Source organism: Zootoca vivipara, chromosome 13 (genome assembly GCF_965207765.1).
Source record: "Zootoca vivipara chromosome 13, rZooViv2.hap1.1, whole genome shotgun sequence".
NCBI lineage: Eukaryota > Metazoa > Chordata > Lepidosauria > Squamata > Lacertidae > Zootoca > Zootoca vivipara.
The window spans coordinates 47,571,851-47,595,512 of NC_142596.1; the positions used below are offsets into that span (position 1 = coordinate 47,571,851).

The 23,662-nt window shown below is 47.5% G+C and overlaps 1 protein-coding gene across 4 annotated transcripts in view; it reads right to left on the reverse strand.

Annotated features, from left to right (window-relative positions):
• The window catches only part of LLGL1 (LLGL scribble cell polarity complex component 1), a 79,708-nt gene that overhangs the window by 54,531 nt on the left and 1,515 nt on the right, over window positions 1-23,662 (reverse strand). For all 4 annotated transcript variants that reach the window (XM_035132325.3, XM_035132324.3, XM_035132322.3 and 1 more), the window contains exon 2: window positions 2,238-2,335. In XM_035132325.3, the coding sequence (XP_034988216.3) occupies window positions 2,238-2,335 (98 nt within the window). The remainder of the gene's footprint in view (window positions 1-2,237; window positions 2,336-23,662) is intronic.

The following is a 23,662-nucleotide window of genomic DNA, read 5'->3' on the forward strand; positions in this document are numbered from 1 at the left end:
CCAAGCTATCGCACTTGGGTCCGCAGTTTTTAAGAAACAAAGGCTTTGATCAGGGTAGAGGAACCTGCAGCTCCTCAAATGCTGCGTAACTACAACTTCCATCGTCGCCGACGACTGGCCTTGCTGGGCCTGGGGCTGATGGGAGTTGGAGTCCAGGAACATTTTTCAGAGGGGTGTCTGGAGTATGGAACTGCCCTGCCCACCTCCTGTTGAGCAGCCCCCCCCCAAAAAAAAGATCAGTTGCAAGAACAGTAAGGCAAGAGCGGGCCCTGGACTTCTCACTTGCTCTAAAATATACAAATGTCTAGAGAGCTGTAAAGTTCCAATATCTGGCTTAGATCACTCTGCATCTGCAGCTCTAAACCAATGTGCCAAATCTCTGCAACCCTGAGCCCTGGCCACACACACATCTGAACTCTACTCAAAGCGGCATTTTTGCACCTCAGGGATTAGTTCCTTGCTTAACTGGCTACCAGTTCACTTCCAGGCCCAATTTAAGGCGCTCATGTTAATGTTTATAACCCTAAACAATGCAGGCACCAGATACCTGGAAAAAAAGCCTTCTTCACTAGAGACCCGCATGGGCACAGAGATTGGCAGAGGTAGTTCCTCAGCCCTCAGAAGCCAAGGGGGTGGGCGGTCCAGGCAAAAGGGGCATTTTCTGTGGCAGCCCCTAAGTTGTAAATCTCTCCACAAAGCTGTACCTGACACCTTCAGTATACAGCTTCCGGAAAATGCCGTAAACACACCTTGGCTTTGGGCACCTGAGGTGGATATTTTAGGACCTGCCTTACTCCTTGTGATTTCAAGTTGTTTTAAACGCTGTTTTTAACATGTTTTTTTTAAAAAAATGCTGCAACCTGGGACCTCAGGGTAAAGGGCAGGTAATAGCAAGGCCAGGAATGGGGAGCCTTTTTTTAAAACGAAAGGCCTACATTTCCTTTTGGGCAAAGCTCCAGGGGCCACATGCCAGAAATGGGTGGTGCCAGAAGCAAATGTCTAGGCCATAGCTGCCCAGAGTGGCTGCAACCCAGTCGGATGGGCAGAGTGCTATTATTATTATTATTATTATTATTATTATTATTATTATTATTATTATGGCTCTGTATATGGCCCCATATGCACGATATACTTAAAAGCATCATCATACCACTTTAGGCCCTTAAGGCTCCCCTCAGAAAACATTGGGAACAGCCATTTGTTGAGGATGTTGTGCTTGTTTAGGAGACCCCTATTCCCATCACGGAGTGACCGTTCCCAGAATTCCCTGGGAATCTCAGAGCGGTTTAACAGTCAGCTCTTCTTCCCATGGAATTCTGGGAATGGTGCCTCCATGAGGGGAACAAGCGTCAACTTTCAGCACCCTTAACAAACCACATTCCCCAGAATCCTTTGGAGGAAGCCATGCCTTTTAAAAGTTGTGGTGTTTTAAACATACAGCAGCTTTCCTTTGTCCCTCAGGCCCCATCTCAGCCCTGCCCCCAGGCCACTTGGGGGGCTCCCCTTTAGGAGCCAAGCTCTGAGTTTGAGTAGATTAAGGAGAGCCAAGCCAGCCCACGCAATGCAGATGGGAAGGCCCTCTCCAACTTTTATCCGGGCTTCTGGGAGCATGCGATCGAGGGTGGCCAGAAAGGAGGAACAGATTAATTTTTTTTAAGCAGGCGGAACAACCAGTGCACATTTTACCTTTGTGCTGCAGGTCAGTTCCGTTGTTTTTGCATTGTTTTCGAAAACACAGAAACAGAAAATTACAAAAAAAAGTAAGCAAACCAAATTAGGTTTATGTATCTCGAGGAGGCACTTTTGTTTCAAAACAGGATGCAGATATAGATGCAAATAATGAAATAACAACTAAAGGGAAAACTGGGTCGGGAAAGAGTAAGGAAGGCATGGGGAGGGAAAGAGGGTAGTAGGTCAGATCCTGATTGGGCACACACACACGCCCTCTCGGTCCTCCACCCAGACAAGCAAGAGGCGTTATCATGCTTCAAGGACACAACCCAGCCCCTGGGGTGCAAAGGAGGACAACAGAAGGATGCAAAGCAGTGGGAGGGTGTGCGGCTTTGGAAGAATTCTGTGGGCCCCAGAACGGGGAGCTTGGGGGCCGCATTTCCAGATCAGACAGCCATTTCCCAACAGGGTGCCCACCGGGAAGCTTTGTAGATACAAGTCAACCCTTACCTTCCCCTTCCTCTGGTGTCATGGAAGGGATATCCAGGTCAAAGCAAAAAGGATACATTTTCACCGCTCCCGATTTGGTGCCGATGGCCATGATTCGTAGCTTGGGGTCGAAGGCCAAGGAGCTGGGCTGGTTGGGGAACCCATGCTCCACAGTCTGGAAGGGGAGAGGAGAAATATATGTTTTAATTACACCAGGGTCTCGTGTGTGTGTGTGTGGCAAAGGGCTTCATAGGAATCTGTTCCAGAATGGAGAGCTGAATGAGAAGCTGGCAGGGCTCCAGAGCAAGAATGCATGCCTACAGATTAAATGAAAAACACTACATATGCTTGTTTCTCGAAATTCTCTCTGTCAACCCAATCAACCTTACTGTAGGCAGCCAAAGGACATTACAATTTACGGGATTACAGAAAAGTAGAGCTGGAAGGAACCCAATTGTCATCTATCCCCGTGTTTCCCAACCTTTGGTCTCCAGCTGTTTTCGGACTACAATTCCCATCATCCCTGACCACTGGTATTGCTAAGGATGATGGGAGTTGTAGTCCAAAAACAGCTAGCGATTGGGAAACACTGATTTCTAGTGCAACCCCCTGCAACACGGTTCATATATGAAATATAAAACTTCTGAAGCAATACACAAATTAATTTGGATGGGAAACTTGTTACGGAGATTCAGGGAACCACAGTGAATTCTCAATACTGAGAATTGTAATCTATTATACATTTGAATCCAGTATTTTGTTTACTCCGCCCCCCGCCCCGCCCCCGATGGCTATTAACTGTGACTCTCTGTAACAAGCTTCTCCTCCAAATTAATTCACGTATTGCTTCGGGAGTTTTATATTTTGTATATATTTTGCATTGCAGGGGGTTGGACTAGATGGCCCTTGGGTCCCTTCCAACTCTACTATCCCATGATTAGAACGCAGAACGAGAAGCAAGAATTATAAGTTTATATACACACAAACACAGAGTCCCCCTGCCATAGAAACACTGCAGATTGCAAAGGTTATCTGCAGAATCCTCTTGTTCATCTCAAGAAACGCGGTGGCTGGGCCCATACAGATCCCATCACTCTGTGCATGCTCCGAAGACATGCACAAGAGCCCAATCACAAAGGGAGGGATTCAACAGTCCAAGGGGACACCTCTTGTTCAAAGGCAACCTTCCAAGGGCTGCAGAACGGTGGTGGGTGGGGTCAGAGACAAAAGTGGGTGGGGAAACACATGCAAATGGGACCATTGTAGAGTAGGCTACCGTAGTTTTAAGACATACTCACAGACCCTTCTCTATCCTCCATCCAAATGTGGCCTAAGCCAGGCCAGTATTTGCATAGCCACCCACAGAGTGGCTGCAACCCAGTCAGATGGGTGGGGTGCAAATTATTATTATTATTATTATTATTATTATGGCTCTGCCCATGGCCCCATCTGCACAATATACTTAAAAGCATCATCATACCACTTTAGGCCCTTAGGGCTCCCCTCAGAAAACATTGGGAACAGCCATTTGTTGAGAGCTTTGGGCTTGTTTAGGAGACCCCTATTTCCCTCCCAGAGCAACCGTTCCCAGAATTCCCTGGGAATCTCAGAGTGGTTTAACAGTCAGCCCCTTTTCCCAGGGAATTCTGGGAATGATCTTCTCCGTGAAGGGAATAAGGGTCAACTCTCCACACCCTTCCTTAACAAACCACATTTCCCAGAATCCTTTGGGGGGGGAGCCATGCTTTTTTAAAGTTGTGATGTTTCAAATGTAGGCACGGACTTTGTCCCTCAGGCCCCATCTCAGCCCCCACAAGGCCGCTTTGGTGGGCTCCCTTTAGCAGCCAAGAGCTGGGTTCAAGCAGGTTAAGCAGAGCCAAGCCAGCCCACACGATGCAGGTGGGAAGACCCTCTCCAACTTTTATGCGGGCTCCTGGGAGCAGGCGCTCGAGGCCGGCCAGAAAGGAGGAACAGATTAATATTTTTTTAAAAAAATTGGCTGAGAGCTCGGCGCAAAGCAGCCACTCCTTCCTCATCTCCCCAGAGAACGTTTTCAGCCAAGGGCTGCGTTATTATTTTTCTCCCTTCCTTGGAGCCGACAGACAAATGAATCTTTTCAGCCAATTCTAGCTTCGCTTCTCTCGGGCTCAGGGGTCAATGCGAGTGAACATTCAGCGGAGAGAGGAAGGCAGGGAGAGAAAGGATCTGCAATATATATAAAAATATATGTTTCCACCTTCCTCTCCTTGCTCAGCCCCCATAGCAGACCACACAGAAAATGAAGCCAGGGTGCCCTGACACAGCGCAAAAGCAGGAGGCGGCAGAAAAGAGAAATCGAACAAGACCCTGAGCTAGGTTGCAGAAGGGTCTAGTATTTAGGAGCTGAGCAACGGAATGATCCCAGGGCAACGGGCAGGCCATGCTGGACACCTGCCAGCTTGCAAAACAAAGAGGGGCTTACATTTTCTTCCCCCGACCCGGAAAAAGGAAGCCAGAACAAAGAGGTTGACCAAAGCTCGGGTTTCAAGTTCTCCACCCAGGTAGAACCCCAGAATCACACCGACTTGGCTCACGGAGAAGCGGGCAGGGAATCCTTTTCAGCCAGAGGGCCGCATGCCCTTCTGGGGGCCATGTGCGAGTGGTGGGTGGGGCCGGGCCAACGAATGCTAGCTTTCCCTTTGCACAATAGGCTAGCTTCTATATACACACAGAGACACACTCTACAGTGGTGCCTCGCTTAACGAGTGCCCTGCTTAACGAAAGTTTTTTCTAGCGGAGGTTGCCTCGCTAGACGAATTCATTTTACAAAAAATTCGTCTAGCGAATCACGGTTTCCCATAGGAATGCATTGAAATTCAATTAATGCGTTCCTATGGGCAAAAAAAAATTAAAAAAAATTAAATGCATTCCTATGGGATTCGCTAGACGAATTTTTCGTTATAAGAAAAGACCCGTGGAACGAATTAAATTCGTCTAGCGAGGCACCACTGTATCCTCTATCCAAGCAAGCAAGAGGCATGTGATTCCTGCATTGCAGGGGGTTGGACTACATGGCCCTTGGGGTCCCTGCCAACACGGCAGTCCTAGGGTTCCACAATCAGAGCTCTAGCAGAGCTCTAGCTTAACAAACTTGGGACCGGTTTACCTATGAGATCGGCTTACCCCGCAGGTGCCCACTTGACCACTTCGACTGGTGGAATTGGAACTACTATAAGCGCCACGTAACACCCATTCCACCTTTGTAAGAACTCGGGCATCTGCACTTTGGAACTCCCTGCCTATTGACATCAGGCAGGCACCTCCACTGTACGCTTTTTGGAGCCTGTTAAAAACATTCCCCCCCCCCAAACAAGCCTATCTGTGTGCATAGCGTGAGGCTCTTAATCTCAAGGTCATGGGTTTGAGCCCCACGTTGGGCAAAAGATTCCTGCATTGCAGGGGGTTGGACTGGATGACCCTTGGGGCCCCTTCCGACTCTACAATTCTGTGATGCCCAGATGAGTCAGACGTTGAGGTGATTTTAATCTCTTTTAGTATTTTAACTTTTGTATGTGTTAAAGCAGGGGTGTACATTTCCCTTGATTTCCCTGCTTTAGCTCCTTGCAAACCACTTCGAAGTTTTGTTTGGTTTTTACAATCAATCGGTGTATAAATCTTATGAAATAGATAAATAAGGGCACATCCCAGCCGGGCAAAAAAAAAAAAAAAAACGCACAAGGACAGAAACACACATGCTGAAGGGGTGTGGCCTGGCTAGAGAAAAGAGAGCCACATTTGGGCCCCATTTGGCATAACAAGGTGGAGAACTGAACACAAAGGCAATTCAAAAGGTCCCATCAAGGAAAACAGGATTAAGGGAAATGAGCATAAAAGACTGCATTGATTTTTATCCCCCCCTCCCTGCCTCCAAGGAGCTCAGCATGCCACAAAGTGTTTATCACCTGTTTCCTCCGTACCCTGAAATCATTGGCTGAAATAACACAATTAGAATGTTAGATTGCTTTCGGAATGTTTTCAATGATATTGTTTTAATTATGTGTTTGCTGCGCTAGGCTCCTTTGGGAGGAAGGGCGGTATATAAATTGAATGAACATTGGTAATACGGTAATATTTTTAAAAGCACCACAACCCTGCGAATTAGCTTAGAGAGAGAGAGAGAGAAAGGGTGACGAACCCAATGGCAGAGTAAGGATTTGAACCCAGGTCTCCCGACACTACACAGGCTACCAATTCTTTTGCTTTCGGGAATCACGAGGCAGCAAGATCCTCCGCAGACAAGACTGCGAAAATCTGGAAGTTGTGTCCAGCTGCTCCTCTGGCTCCCATAATCGCTACGACACTTTCGCCCCCTCCTTCCCTCCAAATTTATTTTTGCTTTGGGCATCTTCAGTCTGCAGGACAAAGGCAACGCTGCACACAATTACAACACAGTTTAAAAATAAAACACAGGATACAATTATCGGGATTTCAAAAAGCAACCAGCAACACCTATAATTTAACAAACCACTCAGCGAACCATTTCTCACAGTTCCAAACCAGATGCAAAATAGCCATTAATTGAGAGAACTAAACAGATTATCACTTAGGTCACCAGACACTACCTTGCAAAACTCTGCAAATTGCATTCGTAAACACGAGGAGGAGGAGCTGATTTTGCATTGTGTGTGCACGTTTGTGTGTGCGTATGCAGATAGACCAGTGATGGGCAACCTTTTGAGCTTGGTGTGTCAAAATTCGCCAAAAAACCGGGCATAACTCGGGTGGTGTGTCACTTCGAGGGAAAAAACCATAATTTCATGATATTTATAGTTTAAATAACAAAAATGTATGATTGTAATATATAACTGTATTTAATAAACCAAAAACTAATTATTTAACCAAACCAAACCAAAGATCCCTTATTTATCACAAAGTGCCCAGAGTTGTTGAGCTTTTTGGGGAGAGCTGCTGACCAAGGTTTTGGAGGTGATTTGGGGGGGTGCAAAAGTTGCTTTCTTTTTGGGGGGGATGCCCCAAAGCTGCTGCGCTTTGGGGGGGGGAGAGAACAGAAATAAATGACGAATAATACCTTCGCTGGAACTAACATGCAACACTAACATAGTCTGCCAAAGCGCCAAAAAAACCAGCACAGAATGGGTTAAAAAATGAACGCTGTTACCAATCTGTGGCTACCAGCAGCAACAACAACAACAAAGGATCTGGGTTTTGGAGCTGTAGCGTGAGGAGGAGCGGAATGGGGGAGAAAAACAACAACAACAACAACAGCGTGAATGGGCTGATGGGGCGCGTGCAAGCAGTGAGGGCTCTGCGTGTCACGTCTGACACGCGTGTCATAGGTTCGCCATCACTGAGATAGACAGACACACAAGACAGACACATTCCTTAAGAAGCAGATTTTTACAAGCAGGCCACCCTACCTAGCAGGGACGGGGAACCTGCATCTCTGCAAATGATACTGGACTCCAACTCCCATCAGCCCTACATAGCAAGTCCCACATCTCTGTATCCTGCAATCGCTCCAAGTCATGCACACAATCTCACGGCCCCTTGGTCAAGCACGATACTGCCCTTTCGTCCAGCTCATCTCTCTTAAGTTGCAAGGGCCACAGGCTTAGATCACAGACAGGATCCAATGTCCTGCATTGGCACGAAACAAGAGCACCCAGTTTCCAAGTTACGAATCCTGGCATATGGCTTACAACAGAGAAACCAAGCTGAGCAGCTCACAGTCTCAGATTCTCTGAAACAGGAGTGGGGAGGCTGGTGGCCCCTGGGTTTCTCTCTTTGGCCCCCAGGTTTCCCAACGCCACACCCAACTCTCTCTCTAGGACACGCCCCCTCACAGACCCTGCTCTGCACCCTCCTCCATCCCTTTGCCTGGCTAGGAGGGGGTCCTTGAACTGAGAAAATGCCTCGTTTGCCTGTATGGAAAATAGACTTGTGCGAGTGTGTAGAAACACAGCTGGATTGCACCCTTCTGTGCAAAGGGAGGAGTCACACCCATTGCCCTGCCCACTTTTGCATCTGGCCACACCCACTTTTTTACCTCTGGCCCCAGACACCACTGGCAAACGGCCCCTGGAAACTCGTCCACGAGAGAGCAAAGAAAAAGAGTGTCCACCTTTTTTCTGCATCCTGGCAAATCAGCAAGTCCAAACAGATTCGGGGAGCTGCTTATGTCAACTTTTTGTCTACCATGACTGGCAGTGGCTCTTTGGGAAACTGGGAGGCAGGATCGTTCCCATCTGCTGCAGCCTGGTTTCTTTCTAAGTGGAGACTGCAGGGACTGAACCTGGGACATTCTGCATGCAAAGCAGCTGCTCTGCCGCACAGCTACAGCCTCTCTCTCCCTTTCCCATCTGCTGAGAGGGGGAGAAGAATGTCCCCCACCTCAAACTCAAGGCCCACTTCACCTGAACCTAAAAGCACCTTTAAACATAGACACATATCACGGGAATCAGTCACAGGACAGGGCTGCATTTGTGTCCCTCTATCCCTTTAAACCTAGACAGCATCTTAAAAAGCAGAGACATCACCTTGCCGACAAAGGTCCGTATAGTTAAAGCTATGGTTTTGCCAGTAGTGATGTATGGAAGTGAGAGCTGGACCATAAAGAAGGCTGATCGTCGAAGGATTGATGCTTTTGAATTTTGGTGCTGGAGGAGACTCTTGAGAGTCCCATGGACTGCAAGAAGATCAAACCTATCCATTCTGAAGGAAATCAGCCCTGAGTGCTCACTGGAAGGACAGATCCTGAAGCTGAGGCTCCAATACTTTGACCACCTCATGAGAAGAGAAGAATCCTTGGAAAAGACCCTGATGTTGGGAAAGATGGAGGGCACAAGGAGAAGGGGACGACAGAGGACAAGATGGTTGGACAGTGTTCTCGAAGCTACGAACGTGAGTTTGACCAAACTGCGGGAGGCAGTGCAAGACAGGAGTTGCCTGGCGTGCTCTGGGTCCATGGGGTCACAAAGAGTCGGACACGACTAAACGACTAAACAACAGAATCCCTTTAAAGCACATCCAAAACACGTTCTTTCCCGCACATAATTCAGGGCATTGTTTAGTTTACCACCTCACAGAGTTACCATTCCCAGAAATGGGCAATGAACTAAAGTGCCCAGAAAGGATGGGTTTCGAACATGTTCACGGGGCCGCTGCCAAAAAAAGAAAGAAAACCATTGGTCAGACAAAACAGCTCTGAGACCTTCGTTCGCAGGAAGAGAGAGATAGCCGTGGTTTGTTTGTGCTTCTTTCAGTGTTTACCAATCTTCGCATGCGGGGTTTGTTATTATTTTCTCAGGTGCTTCCTTAACACAGAGCCTGGCAACTGGGCTACAAATGCCAACCCGGCAAGTCATGGCGGTTTCGTCAGCTCACCAGGGTTGTGACCAGGCGGAAGGCCTCAGAGGATGGGTCAACTGAGGATCACAGTGCAGGGGAAGGCAGAGGAGGCAACATCCGAGACATGCTTCTCCCCAGGCAGGCTTTGAACAAACAAGGGAGATGGCCTTGGCGATAAAGAGGCCAGCCAGGATCCTATGGATCAGGAAAGACAGGGACATCCTCCAGGCAGCCAGAAATGGCTTCTTCCTTAGGTCAAATCGGAATCATGCATTTTTAAAGGACATTTGCCCCACTTCTTTAACTGTCAAGGCTTCTCCCAAAGAACCCTGGGATCTGTAGTTCATTAAAGGGGCTGGGAATTACAGCACTGTGTGTGTGTGTAAAAACTACCATTCCCATGGTTCTTTGGGGGAAGCCATTACTACTACTTTAAAAACAAAAAGGATTAACATGTTTTAAATCAGGCATTGGCAAACTCGGCCCTCCAGATGTTTTGGGACTACAACTCCCATCATCCCTGACCATCGGTCCTGTTACCTAGGGATGATGGGAGTTGTAGTCCCAAAACATCTGGAGGGCCAAGTTTGCCAATGCCTGATTTAAATCTATGGTGTGGATGGGACCCTGCTCTGTTGGGGGCAGTGCAGTTTGCCTTCCAAAGAGCTATCTGACTCAGGTTTTCGAATGGGATGGCCATGTGCTCTTTGGGGGGCTGCTGAGAGGCCTACGCCCCACTGAAACAGATCACACCACCCTACTTCTTCGAGAAAATGGTCCCCCGAGTTCGTTCCCCAATATGCATAAGCTCTGGACAACTCAGAAATTGCTGTGTGTCTTAGATGGGCGCTCTCCTGCTCGACCAGAAGCAGGCAGCCAGAGTTGCAAGGATGCCTCTCAACCACCAGTATTCTATGCCTTTGTGAGCTTTTACCCTGCAGTACTTTTAACCCCAGGTGGCGCTGTGGGTTAAACCACAGAGTCTAGGGCTTGCTGATCAGAAGGTCGGCGGTTCGAATCCCTGCAATGGGGTGAGCTCCCGTTGCTCGGTCCCAGCTCCTGCCCACCTAGCTGTTCAAAAGCACATCAAAGTGCAAGTAGATAAATAGGTACTGCTCTGGCGGGAAGATAAACGGTGTTTCCGTGCGCTGCTCTGGTTCGCCAGAAGCAGCTTTGTCATGCTGGCCACATGACCTGGAAGTTGTCTGCAGACAAACGCCGGCTCCCTCGGCCTATAGAGCGAGATGAGCGCCGCAACCCCAGAGTCGGACACGACTGGACCTGATGGTCAGGGGCCCCTTTACCTTACTGCAGGTACAGAGGAAGTAAGAAACCCCCAACTAACCCAGCCTTTGCCAATAGGGTGCCCTAGTACAATCCAAATCGCATTGGATGGGCTCTATAAGGTGGAAAAATCTAATATTATTCCCCAGGGGAGAGCGTCTTCCTGCAGCCAATCAGAAGCCGCGCTTGGGTTTCAAAACATTTTGGAAGTCGAACGGCCTTCCGGAACGGATTCCGTTCAACTTCCAAGGTACGACTGTAATACAAAAGGTCCCAGGTTCAACCCCTACCATCTCCAATTAAAAGCAACCCGTTCCCCAACCAGGTAGAGAAGAGACGCTTCTCCACCTGAATGCATATAAAATTGCTTAGCTAACTTATTACCAAAGAATGCATATAACCCAGCCTAAGAGATTTATGGAATAATTGGTATTTTGGGTAACGTTTCATAACAACAAGTTCAACACTAATGTTCAACCTTATGCTGCTTTCAACCTGCTGTAACATTCAGAACATTTCTTAATGGCCTTCATCTTTGATTTATTTTGTTTATTCACACATAAAAGCTAGGGGGGAAAACCCCATGAATTTAAAAATAAGTCAGGGACGCTCCTCCTACTTTGAACCACAACATACTGTACTATGTTGAGCACAATATCTTTAACGGACAGGCAGCAGCACGGCTTTCAAACAGGACTGGAGAAAGGAGTTTCGGAAACCGAAAGCCCTAGAAAGAGAGCTTGGCCAAGCCAGCACATCGCTTGCCTTTTCCAATCAGCCTCCACATTCCACATTGCAAGAGACAAAGTCGGAAGGAATCAGCAGCACTATGAGAGCCACGCGGGAGAGATTCCCTGAGCAAGCGAGCAGCGATGGAATCTGACACATCAACGCAGATTTTTTCCTGGGCTTGGTGGGGTGCCAGGCCATCGGAGTGGGGTGGCATTTGAGGATCTAAAGCAGGTCCATTCCGGCCCGTAATTTTCCTGGGGTAAAATCCTTAAAAAAAAACCTCAACAACTTCAACCCTAAAAAAAAGCTCAGCAACTTCAACAATCCTTAAAAAAAAGGTTAACAACAAAGGTCTGCCCTTTGGTGTTTTTACATGAGTAGAATGTGTGCTTTTATTTAAAATGCATCTCTGGGTTATTAGCGGGCCATAGGAAATCATTCATTTCCCCCCCCCCTTCAAAATATACAGTAGTTTGGTCCGACACACGGTCTGAGGGACAGTGAACCAACCTCCTGCTGGAAAAGTTTGCTGACCCCTGGTCTAAAGCATCTCATCTTGGAATCTCTCGTTCCCAAATGTTTTAAGAAAAGGAGCAGCGGGCTAGAGCAGATTAAGACGGCTACATTTCCTTCCGAAGTACATCTATTCTGCGAGAATCAGGTAGGCTGATCTGATCAGAGGAATCCGATACAGGACGCAAGTGTCGTGAAGTCATCACGACTGGGCAATCGCAGGGGCGACGGCGCAGATATTTTATCAGAACCCTTGTAAAAATTTAAAAGACAATAGCAATGGGGTGAGAAGGGCCGGACACCACATCAGTTGCCCCCTTTAAAGAGATAAGGAGACGGCAAAATCTCCAGCACTTAATTTTTCCACAGGAAAAAAAACCCCGTTTCGCAGAGTTTGTTGAACGGGTGCCGGCTGCAAATAAATATTCACCAAGTGTTTACTAAATGCAAGTAAAACAAACATGCTAGATGAGATCACGTTATAGCTGGGGGCAGTGTTATACAGTGGTTCCGCTCCTTCCTCCTGGGCCGTGTTCAGAAAGTGGTGGTGGGGGATGAGTGTTCAGACCCCTGGGCTCTCACTTGTGGGGTGCCTCTCAGGGTTCTGTCCTCTCCCCCATGCTTTTTAACATCTACATGCAGCCGCTGGGAGAGATCATCAGGGGGTTTGAGCTGGGTGTTCATCAGTATGCGGATGATACCCAGCTCTACCTCTCTTTCAAATCAGAACCAGTGAAGGCAGTGAAGGTCCTGTGTGAGTGCCTGGAGGCGGTTGGAGGATGGATGGCGGCTAACAGATTGAGGTTGAATCCTGACAAGACAGAAGTACTGTTTGTGGGGGACAGGAGGCAGGCAGGTGTGGAGGACTCCCTGGTCCTGAATGGGGAAACTGTGCCCCTGAAGGACCAGTTGCGCAGCCTGGGAGTCATTTTGGACTCACAGCTGTCCATGGAGGCGCAGGTCAATTCTGTGTCCAGGGCAGCTGTCTATCAGCTCCATCTGGTACGCAGGCTGAGACCCTACCTGCCTGCAGACTGTCTCGCCAGAGTGGTGCATGCTCTAGTTATCTCTCGCATGGACTACTGCAATGCGCTCTACGTGGGGCTACCTTTGAAGGTGACTCGGAAACTACAACTAATCCAGAATGCAGCAGCTAGACTGGTGACTGGGAGCGGCCGCTGAGACCACATAACACCGGTCTTGAAAGATCTACATTGGCTCCCAGTACATTTCCGAGCACAGTTCAAAGTGTTGGTGCTGACCTTTAAAGCTCTAAATGGCCTTGGTCCAGTATACCTGAAGGAGCGTCTCCACCTCCATCGTTCTGCCCGGACACTGAGGTTCAGTGCCAAGGGCCTTCTGGCGGTTCCCTCATTGCGAGAAGCCAAGTTGCAGGGAACCGGGCAGAGGGCCTTCTCGGTAGTGGCGTCCGCCCTGTGGAAAGCCCTCCCATCAGATGTCAAAGAGAAAAACAACTACCAGACTTTTAGAAGACATCTGAAGGCAGCCCTGTTTAGGGAGGCATTTAATGTTTAATAGATCACTGTGTTTTATTTTTCGGTTGGAAGCCACCCAGAGTGGCTGATGGGCGGGGTATAAATAATAAATTATTATTATTATTATTATTATTATTATTATTATTATAATATAGGGTAGGTGTGACTCCCCCCCCCATTTCCTTCTGAGCAAATTTACAGTGGGCAAAGGCAAAAGTGGGCAAAACAAGGATTCCCCCCCCCTTCCTACAGATGGATTGTTTCTACACATACCTCTCCAGGCAAGAGAGAGAGACCTTATCGAAATTCAAGGACACATTCCCAGAAAGGTTTCACTGAAAAATTCAGTCCTGTGAAGTTTATCACCGGATGTCCCTGAGCCCCAAACATCTGGAAGATGGCACATTAGGGAAGGTGTATATATGGGAACTGCACCCAATTACAGCGACTTACAGTAAGAAAAGCCTCTTTGGACTGTTGGTTGTCAGGTAATCTTCAGTTTGCCTCCCAGAAACAATCTCCAGGATTAATTAGCATCAGAAGACAAACACACACTTGCCCCAGCTTTGATTTAATTCTCTCCAGTTGGGAGTTCAGCCTTGGCTCACGATGAAACTCTATCCCAGAGAGACTTATTTTTAAAGGCTTTTTTTAAAAAAATCCTCCTGCATTGGTGCAGAGCTTCTCTCCCTCTCACATAACACTAAAACTCAAGGTCAACCAGTGGGATCAACAGGTAGATGTTTCCAAAGTGAAGAAGCTGCACCACTGCATAGCTTGTGGGACTCCCTGCCACAGTACATGGTGATGACAAATGGCTTGGGTGGCTTTAAGCAGGTGTGTCTGGGGAAGGGCCGCAGCTCAGGGGCAGGAAATGCAGACGGTCTCAGGTTCAAAACCCCAGAATACACCCCCGCCTCGCCCAAAACCCTGGTCAGCTGCTGCCAGCCAGTGATGGACCAATGTGCCTGGCTCAGCCTCAAGGCAGCTTCCCACAGCACAGACACTGATTAGCCATGATGGCTAAGCGGAACCTCCAAGGCCAGAGGCATTCTACCTCTCAACAGCATTTTCCAGGAAGCATCTGGGCTGGCCACTGTGGGAAACAGAATTATGGGCTAGAGACACCTATTGCCCCGATTTCAGCAGGTAACCCTGATGCGTCCCTGCCTCAATAGCAACTGAACAACAAGCTCAACCCCCAAGGGAAGGGGGAGATGGCAGGAATTTATCCATCAGAACAAGAGAGCAACCTCGAGAAAGGTCTTCTGGGTCTGGGCACTTGGGCCTCACACATTCTTTAAACTAGTTTCTTCTCTCCTAGGGCACCGCCAATTCTTCCTCAGCACACAGCCTGGGGATTTCTGAATGAGACGGGGTGTCTGACAGCATTTGGATGTTGCTTCCGAGATCCAGGCTTCCCCAAACTTGATCGAAGAAGCAGCAACAGAGAGATGTGGAGGTAGGGCGATTCTTGTGCGTTTCAGCTCAGGACAGGCAATGGCTCCTTCTCAAGTCCCTCCGCTGGCTTCCTAAACCCCACGAACCGCTCCACCAGTGTAGTGGTTAGAGCAGTGGTTCTCAAAAGGTGTGGCGCGCCACACTGGTGTTGCAGGGGAGGATGGCAAATGTGGCCAGAAGGTTCAGGGACAATCCAGAAATCATTTAAACATTTCAGCGTTGTGTAGTGTAGTGTAGCATAGAGTCACAGAGTTGGAAAGGACCCTGAGAATCATCTCGTCCAACCCCCTGCAATGCAAGAATAAGCAGCTATCCCATCCAGGGATCGAACCTGCAACCATGGCATTATCAGCACCACGCTCTAACCAAATGAGCCACAGTATCAAAACATTTCTTTCAATTTGCGGATGGTTAGATATTCCAGAGCTGTGGCTCTTCTTCCACAGTTCCCCGTGAAATGTTGTTGTGAACAGGGATTTTCAACTCTGACAAATATGAAAGAACAGAAAAGAAAAAAGCCTTCTTGGTGTTGATGAGATGAGAGTTTGTTTGCCTCCAATTAGACTTTGTAGAAATGAGATCACCCGGCAAAAGCAAGCCCACGCCTCTCACTGAGTTTGTACACATACTTAAGGCACATATGCAAGAAGCTCATTTATAATTATATCTTGGGGATGACTCATGTTCTTACGTAGCTGCATTGTTTTATATCTTCTGGATGTCCTATGATCATGTTATAAAGTAGTTCCATCCTACATTATAAATCAAGTACTGCAAGGTGTCTGTTCCTTTTTGTTTTCCAATGTATTTCTTACCAATACTGTCGCACCTTGGAAGTCGAACAGAATCTGTTCCGGAAGTCCGCTCAACTTCCAAAATGTTCAAAAACCAAATTGTGGGTTCGGATTTGCTGCAGGAAGCTCCTGCAGCCAATCGGAAGCCGTGGAAGCCCCATCAGATGTTTGGCTTCCAAAAATTGTTCAAAAACCGGAATGCTCACTTCTGGGTTCTGATTGTTCGGGAGCCAATTTGTTTGGGAGCTAAGGTGTTCGAGATCCAAAGTACGGCTGTATAATATAGAATCGGTGTAGCGCGAGCAATTTTTTTTATTCTGAAAGCGTAGCCCAGAGAAAAAAGTTTGAGAGTCACTGGGTTAAAGCGTCAGACTGGGACCTGGGAAAGATCAGGGCTCAGATCTCCACTCCTTGAACCAGCCACCATCCATCAACTTATGCTACCCCCGCCGCCAGGGTTGTTGAGAGGATGACATAAGGGAAGAGATCCCTCTGCGTCACCTTGAGCAACTTGGAGAAAAGGCAGAATATAAATGCAATCAACAAGCACAGAATTGCCCATCTCTACACTCAGAGCTTGTCCTTCAAAGCTCAATCTTCTTGCGACCCTTATTACCCCTGCCTGGGACTTTTATTTAACAAACTCTAACTCTGCTCACCCACCCAAAGATTCTGTTCTTTCCAAAGGAACCCGCCCAATTCTCCCCTGCTGCTTCTTAGGCCTGTGCCCTAAACCCAAATTTTGCCCTTCGGTTTTCCCCCTGCTCCCCAGATTCGAAATTGTCCGAGAAACAGACATCCCCATTTCCGGATGAACACGCACATAGGATTGCACGATGAGCGTACCTTCCCGACAGCCTGGCTGCCCACACTGGAAAAGCCGCAACCCAAAATTAGTATTTCCTGCAACATTTTCGGCACTCTCTGTGCAGCCCACCAGGATCTGGGGAGCCTCCACCGCCTCCCACCCACCCCAGGAGATCAGTCAGTAACTGGGGAAAGGTCACTGGTCTTCCACAGCTGAGCGAGACCAGCACAGAAAGCTTGGCTGCCTCGGGATTGTCAGAAGGGCAAAGTTAAAGCTTCTACTCTTACTGAACTCAACGCAGTTGGCATGGGGGTTGGCGTTAGCATATGGGCAGGGTACATTCCTGTTTCTGTCTGTGCAGAGAGTATGTTTGTTTGTCTGTGTGGGTGGGTGTTCAGGAGTGAGCTGGGCACTGCTGTGTGGCCCCCCAGGCTGCTTCCATGCGGCCCTTGGGAGCAAAAAGGTTGCCTGATCCATGTCTGCAGACACCCCTTCCTGGCTGCATCCACACTGGACGTCTTAAAGTACGTAAGAGCCATGTGGATCAGGCCCATCTGGACCAGCATCCAGGGGCCAAACAGCTGGTTAATATTCTGCAGCCCTTTAAACATGTTTGTGAGAAGCAGAGGCTATTGCTTTGTTGCTTTGGTTTTTAACTATTTACAGTGGTACCTCTACTTGTTACATGCCCCTCTTGTTATGTATCCTTCGGGATACGCACACAGCAAACCCGGAAGTATATTTCTGGATTTTGTCGCGCGCGCATGCACAGTAGTGCTCTATCACACCGTGTGCAGAACAGGCACCTCCGGTTGCGGAAACCTCAGGATCCGACCAGAGCTCTGGAACGGATCCCGTCTGCAACCAGAGGTACCACTGTACTTGTATTTTTATCTTGTATTTTATCCTGTGAACCACCCGGAGATCTTGTGCCGAAGGGCGGTATATAAATCTAATAAATAAAAAATAGTAAATAAATAAAGTGCAAGAGCAACTCTCCCCTCCTATGGTTTCCAGCAACTGGTATTCAGAAGCATCGCTGCCTCTGACTTTGGAGGCAGGGCAGAGCCGTCCTGGCAAGTAGCCCTCGAAAACCCTCTTCTCCACGAAATGGTCCAATTCTCTTTTAAAGCCATTCAAGTTGGCGGCCATCTCTGCCTCAAGTGGGAGGGAGTTCCGCAGTTTAACGATGCACCGTTGCGTGAAGAAGGGCTTTCTGTTATCTGCCCCAAATCTTCCAACATTCAGCTGTGCTTTGGATGCCCCCGGAGTTCTTTCTGGTGTTAGGAGAGAGGGAGGAAAAACTTTCATCTCCCCGCCTCCTCAGTTTATGAACTTCTATCATGTCACCTCACATACCCAGGATTAAATTTATGCGCAGAGAGGCCCCCAGAGCCTCCAAATTAAGAAGAGCTCATTGTCCTCCATCACTGGGCCATCTGCCTGCTCTTCTCGCCACACAGATGTTCTATGCCGGAGAAACAACCCCCCTCCCCGTGGGACCATTCAGGAGGCCTTTCCAAATTAAACAAGCTTTGCCTCCCTTGCCAAAGTTCAAAACAGAAAGAGGCAAAAATGCAGGAGGATTCGGAGACCTTCAGAAAAGTAAAGTTGCCTGCCACCTTTAAAAAGAAAACACAGCTTGATTCTTGTGCATTTAACAGGTGAAACTTTTCTTGGGTTGGAGATGGGGATTTTGCCATTGGCTTTGCGTTCTAAATTCTTACACCCAAGGCTACATTAGAGACAGAAAAGTAGAGACCTTAAACAAGAGAAAATATGCTAAGAAGCGAAAGGTATAAGTTTCGAGAATAAGTATAATTGTTGGAATGTTTGTTTAAAGAATAAGAGGTTAAATAGGGACGAAGAAATCTGCTATGCTTATTAGTATGAAAGTATGAAAATCAGAAGGAAGGGATCTGAGGAAGTCACCAAGATAATGTTAAAGTAAGAGATTGAAAATGTGATTACTTCTTTCTTTCTTTTTCTCTTTTTTCTTTTCTGTCTATTTTCTTGTAAATGTATGTTCGGATATATAGTTGGGTGGACACCCGCCTGTATCTCACCTTCTCACTCTAGACTAAGAGCCTCTTGGTGGCAGGGGGAGGGAGGGGGGAGGGAGGGGGGTAGGAAGAAACCCAATCATAAAATGGATCCTTCGACTGACCACCATTCATGGAGCTCTCTTGTGGCAGGAGGGGGCTTGTGGAGGGTGGGTTAGAAGAAGGGAAGAATATGTTGTGTATGTTTTTCTTTATTGTGTAAAACCAATAAAAAGTTATTTGGGGGGAAAAATAAACAAGAGAAATCATTTGGCATTAATTATTATTATTATTATTAGAATTTATATAGCATGATAAGAGAGGAAATTATCATGGTGGGATATTCTTCCCTTGCAAGAAATGGTCAAGCCACACAGCTTATCAGCGGTGGTATGTAGTGGTCAGACTAGGACTGGAGAGACTCTGGTTCGAATCCTCATGCAGCTGTGAAGATTGTCAGGTGACTATGGGCCAGCCACTCTCTATGGTAGATTACCCTACTTCATGGGGGGGGGGGTTGCTGTGAGCATAGATGAAGGAAGAATAAATTTGGGCATGCCCTCTTGAGCCCTATGGAGGAAGGGCAAGATAAAAAATTGCCAGCGCATTTTGCATTTTCCAACCCAGGCGCGAAAACATTACGTGCTCAGTTTCTTCTTTATGCAAGAAGGGAGAAATCTTATCATCACATCCCTAAATCAGCAATTTTAGGGGGGGAATTGGGGTGCGGGGAAAGAGGAGATAAGAGTGGAAACTTCCCAAGGAAAATGCAGCACTCAGTGTTAACCTGAAACAGTTAATACCCCTCTGCCTTTCTCTGCTCCAAAAAATCCTCCGCAAATACAGGGGGGCAGAGCACAAAAGCAGACACAAAGGTAGAAGAGATTGCGAGATATTTACCTAGAGAGCATAAGCACATTGATGTGCCTGGGATACCAGCATGACACAGTTAAGCTAAATTCTCCCGCAGCTCCTAACTCAGGCACTGAAACAGTCAAGCAGAGCCAGCCAGCAGGCTCATCAAGCCTGCACAACAAAGAAGACCAAAAGAAGGAAGATAAAGACAGACTGTAAATCAAGGATTGAGGGACGAAAGCTTCCCCTTGGAAACAGACAAGAGCTCGAGATTTGAAGCAGAAGAACGGTGAGGTTTGATCTCTTTGTTGTCCTGTTGGGAGTCCAGGCAAGTAAACGAACCATTACTGTAGCTCAGTGGCACTAGAACAGGCATCCCCAAACTGCGGCCCTCCAGATGTTTTGGCCTACAAATCCCATGATCCCTAGCTAACAGGACCAGTGGTCAGGGATGATGGGAATTGCAGTCCAAACATCTGGAGGGCTGAAGTTTGGGGGTGCCTGCACTAGAACATAAGTAGGCAAACTAAGGCCCAGGGGCTGGATCCGGCCCGTGGACAGTCCGGGAATCAACGTGCTTTTCCATGAGTAGAATGTGTCCTTTTATTTAAAATGCATCTCTGGGTTATTTGTGGGGTGTAGGAATTTGTTCATTTTTTCCCCTTCAAAATATAGTCCGCCCCCCCATAATGTCTGAAGGACAGTGGACCGTCCCCCTGCTGAAAACGTTTGATGACCCCTGCGCTAGAGCATCTGCCAGAGATCCCAGGTTGAACTCTCAACACCTTTCCGGCCCCACCTAAGTTCATTCAAGTTCATCCAAGTGATATCAGGATTTGTACGCTGAAAAAATACTGGTTTATAGAAGACAGAATGCTTGGATTTTAAGGAATGAATATTATATGTAGCTGCAGGACAGGGAGCCGGAAGTCCTTTTACTCTTTCTATATTTCTTTAGTTTTCTCTCGCTGTTCTTGGTCTTTCTCAGGTCTCTTCTTATACAGTGGAACCTCAGTTTATGAACACCTCGGTTTACAAATTTTCGGTTTACGAACGCCGCGGACCTATCTGGAACGGATTAATTCACTTTCCATTACTTTCAATGGGAAAGTTCGCTTCAGTTTATGAACAGACTTCCGGAACCAATTACACCCATGCTTCGGGTTAAGCACGCTTCAGGTTGAGTACTCCACGGACCCGTCTGGAACGGATTAATTCACTTTCCATTACTTTCAATGGGAAAGTTCGCTTCAGTTTATGAACGCTTCAATTTATGAACAGACTTCCGGAACCAATTGTGTTCATAAACCGAGGTACCACTGTACTGTACTGTATTTTCTGACCTCGTTTTTCTCTCTCTTTTTAGACTAAGTAGCTGTTTTCTCTTTATTATAAAAAGATACTTTGTAATGGGCATGTATTTTTGTGAATAAGTATCAATAAATAAGTTTTTTAAAGATACAGTGTAATAAAGACCCGCCTAAAACGCCTGGAGGAGCTGCTGCTGGAGGTGCAGGCAATGCCGTCTTGAAACAGAGAGAGCCAGGGGTGGTGTTGCTGTGGTGAAAGTGCTGGAATAGGGCCCGGAAGACCCGGGTTCAAATCCCCACTCAGCCGTCAAACTCGCCAGGTGACCTCGGGGGCCGGTCACTCACTGCCAGCCTAACCTACCTCACAGGGTTATTGTGAGGATAAAATGAGCAGGGCAGGGGAGAATTGCCTAGTCTGCCTTCCGCTCTCCCAGAAGGAGTAAATGGGATAAGGCAGTTTCCTGCGCAACTAGGTAATAAAGTCCCCCGGAAACGGACACCCCAGCCTAGATTTGGCTTTTTGGAATACGGCAAAAGGAAAGGAAGACGGCAAATACTGCAAATGAACAGTAAAGTGGTATTGCCACTTAAGGCTATCAAATGCCTTGACAGCATCTAAAGCTAGAACGGTCATTGGTTCTGAACAAAGTTGGCCCAAGTAAAGAATATTGAGAAGTCACCCAATAGGGAGTGCAGCAGACCTCTGTCATATAAAACCAACTTGGCCTTTATCTATGTCAGGCACCCCCAAACTTCGGCCCTCCAGATGTTTTGGACTACAAACCCCATCATCACTGACCACTGGTCTTGTTAGCTAGGGATCATGGGAGTTGTAGGCCAAAACATCTGGAGGGCCGCAGTTTGGAGGTGCCTGATCTATGTCGTTTGGCGCAATTATTGATAGCCTAAAAGCTAGCAGGCCTGGGAATAATTTAGCATTTATTAAAGAGATGGGCCTGTATGACCCCTTCTTGTTCCCAAGTCTTACGGATTGTATTTGCAAGTGAGTGTGCAAATATTTAAACCACAGGGGAGCAGGTGGGCAAGAACCCCAGGCAAAACCGCTGGGAGATCCATGATCCCCAGATGATCTAATTATTAGATATTTATTTATATCCCTACCCTGACAGGAAGTCAAGGCAGCTTGCAGATAAAATTGAGAACAGCATTTTCCTCTCCCCGGCCCTTAAGCTGGAAGAAGCGAACACTTGACCCTCCAGGTGTGGTTGGACTACAACTCCCATCAGCCTCTGCCAGCATGGCTAGCGATCAGGGCTGGTGATGGGAATGAGAGGCCCAACATCTGGAGGGAGGCGGAGTCCCCCATCCCCACAACCAGAGGCAATCATTACATCTTATTTATTTGGGGTTTTTACACTTTAATGTGTGGGGACCCAGGTGGCATTGTGGGTTACACCACAGAGTCTAGGGCTTGCTGATCAGAAGGTCGGCGGTTCAAATCCCTGCAACGAGGTGAGCTCCCGTTGCTCGGTCCCAGCTCCTGCCCACCTAGCAGTTCGAAAGCACATAAAAATGTGCAAGTAGATAAATAGGGACCGCTCCAGCGGGAAGGTAAACAGCGTTTCCGTGTGCTGCTCTGGTTCGCCAGAAGCAGCTTTGTCATGCTGGCCACATGACCCGGAAGTTGTCTGCGGACAAACGCCGGCTCCCTCGGCCTATAGAGCGAGATGAGCACCGCAACCCCAGAGTCAGACATGACTGGACCTGATGGTCAGGGGCCCCTTCACCTTTACACTTTAATGTAACAAAAATCCAATGGGTTTACATAAAATAATAATAATGAAACATTCTGTAAAATTTCCTTTAAAAGGAAGCACAACCCATGTGTCACATACAAAGCTGAGCAGTGTACAAAATTAAAAGTCGAAATTCCAGGAAAGCTAGGGTAGCAGAATACAGTTTCTTCACACTTCCTGAGTATTTAGCACTGAAACCAGGGCTACACAGTTCAAAATGTGAACTTCCAAGATACAATGGATGTCTTAAAGAGTCAAAGGAGGAATTAGGATGCTGGGGGGGGGGGGAGGAGAGAGAGAGAGAGAGAGAGAGAGAGAGAAAGTCATTTAAATAGGAGGAAAGATTCTGCTTTAAAAACCCACAAGACACACACACAAAGGGCTTTTCAGCAGACTTACTGCAAAAAGAACCTTGATTCTTTGGAAGTTTGGATTCCCAGAACTGCAACGAACTATCGTTGCATGAGTTTTATTACTTCCATCCGCTCGAGAGGGATGTATAAGAAAGAAGTTAAAGGGTTTGTGTGTGTTACTGCAGATGCCCAAGGGAAGAGGAGGGGAAAAACCTCACAGCATCTCAGGGGGGGGGGAGCAAATCCAACTCCCAGTTTCCTCCTGGACCAAAATCAGAGGGCAGGACAAATGGTGGTGAAAAGGCAGGGAGCCGTTTACAAAGAATTAAGCATCATTTAAGTCTGCAAAGTAAAAAAAGGGGGGGTAAGGGGAGAGAGAGGAAGAAATAAGATTTTGTTTTTAATCCCCTCTCATCCCAGTCCAATCTTTAGAGACTAGAGGAGAAGTGGTGGTGGGTGCAGTGGGAGGGAGGGGAGATTTTGCATGAAATGCAACCCAGCAGTGCGGCTAACAACTCCTGCCAAGTCTACACACACACACACACACACACACACACACACCCCAACCATTCTCTCATACACGAACTCAACATCACACTCCCGGAGCTCTGCTGAAACAAGGATGGTGGTATTTGCAGCATGAAATAAATAAATAGCATTGAAAAGGTAAAGGAAAAAGAAGCAGATCCATTCTTTGGCCAACTCCTCCCATTCGGAGGAGGAGGAGGAGGAGGAAGAAGAAGAGGCACC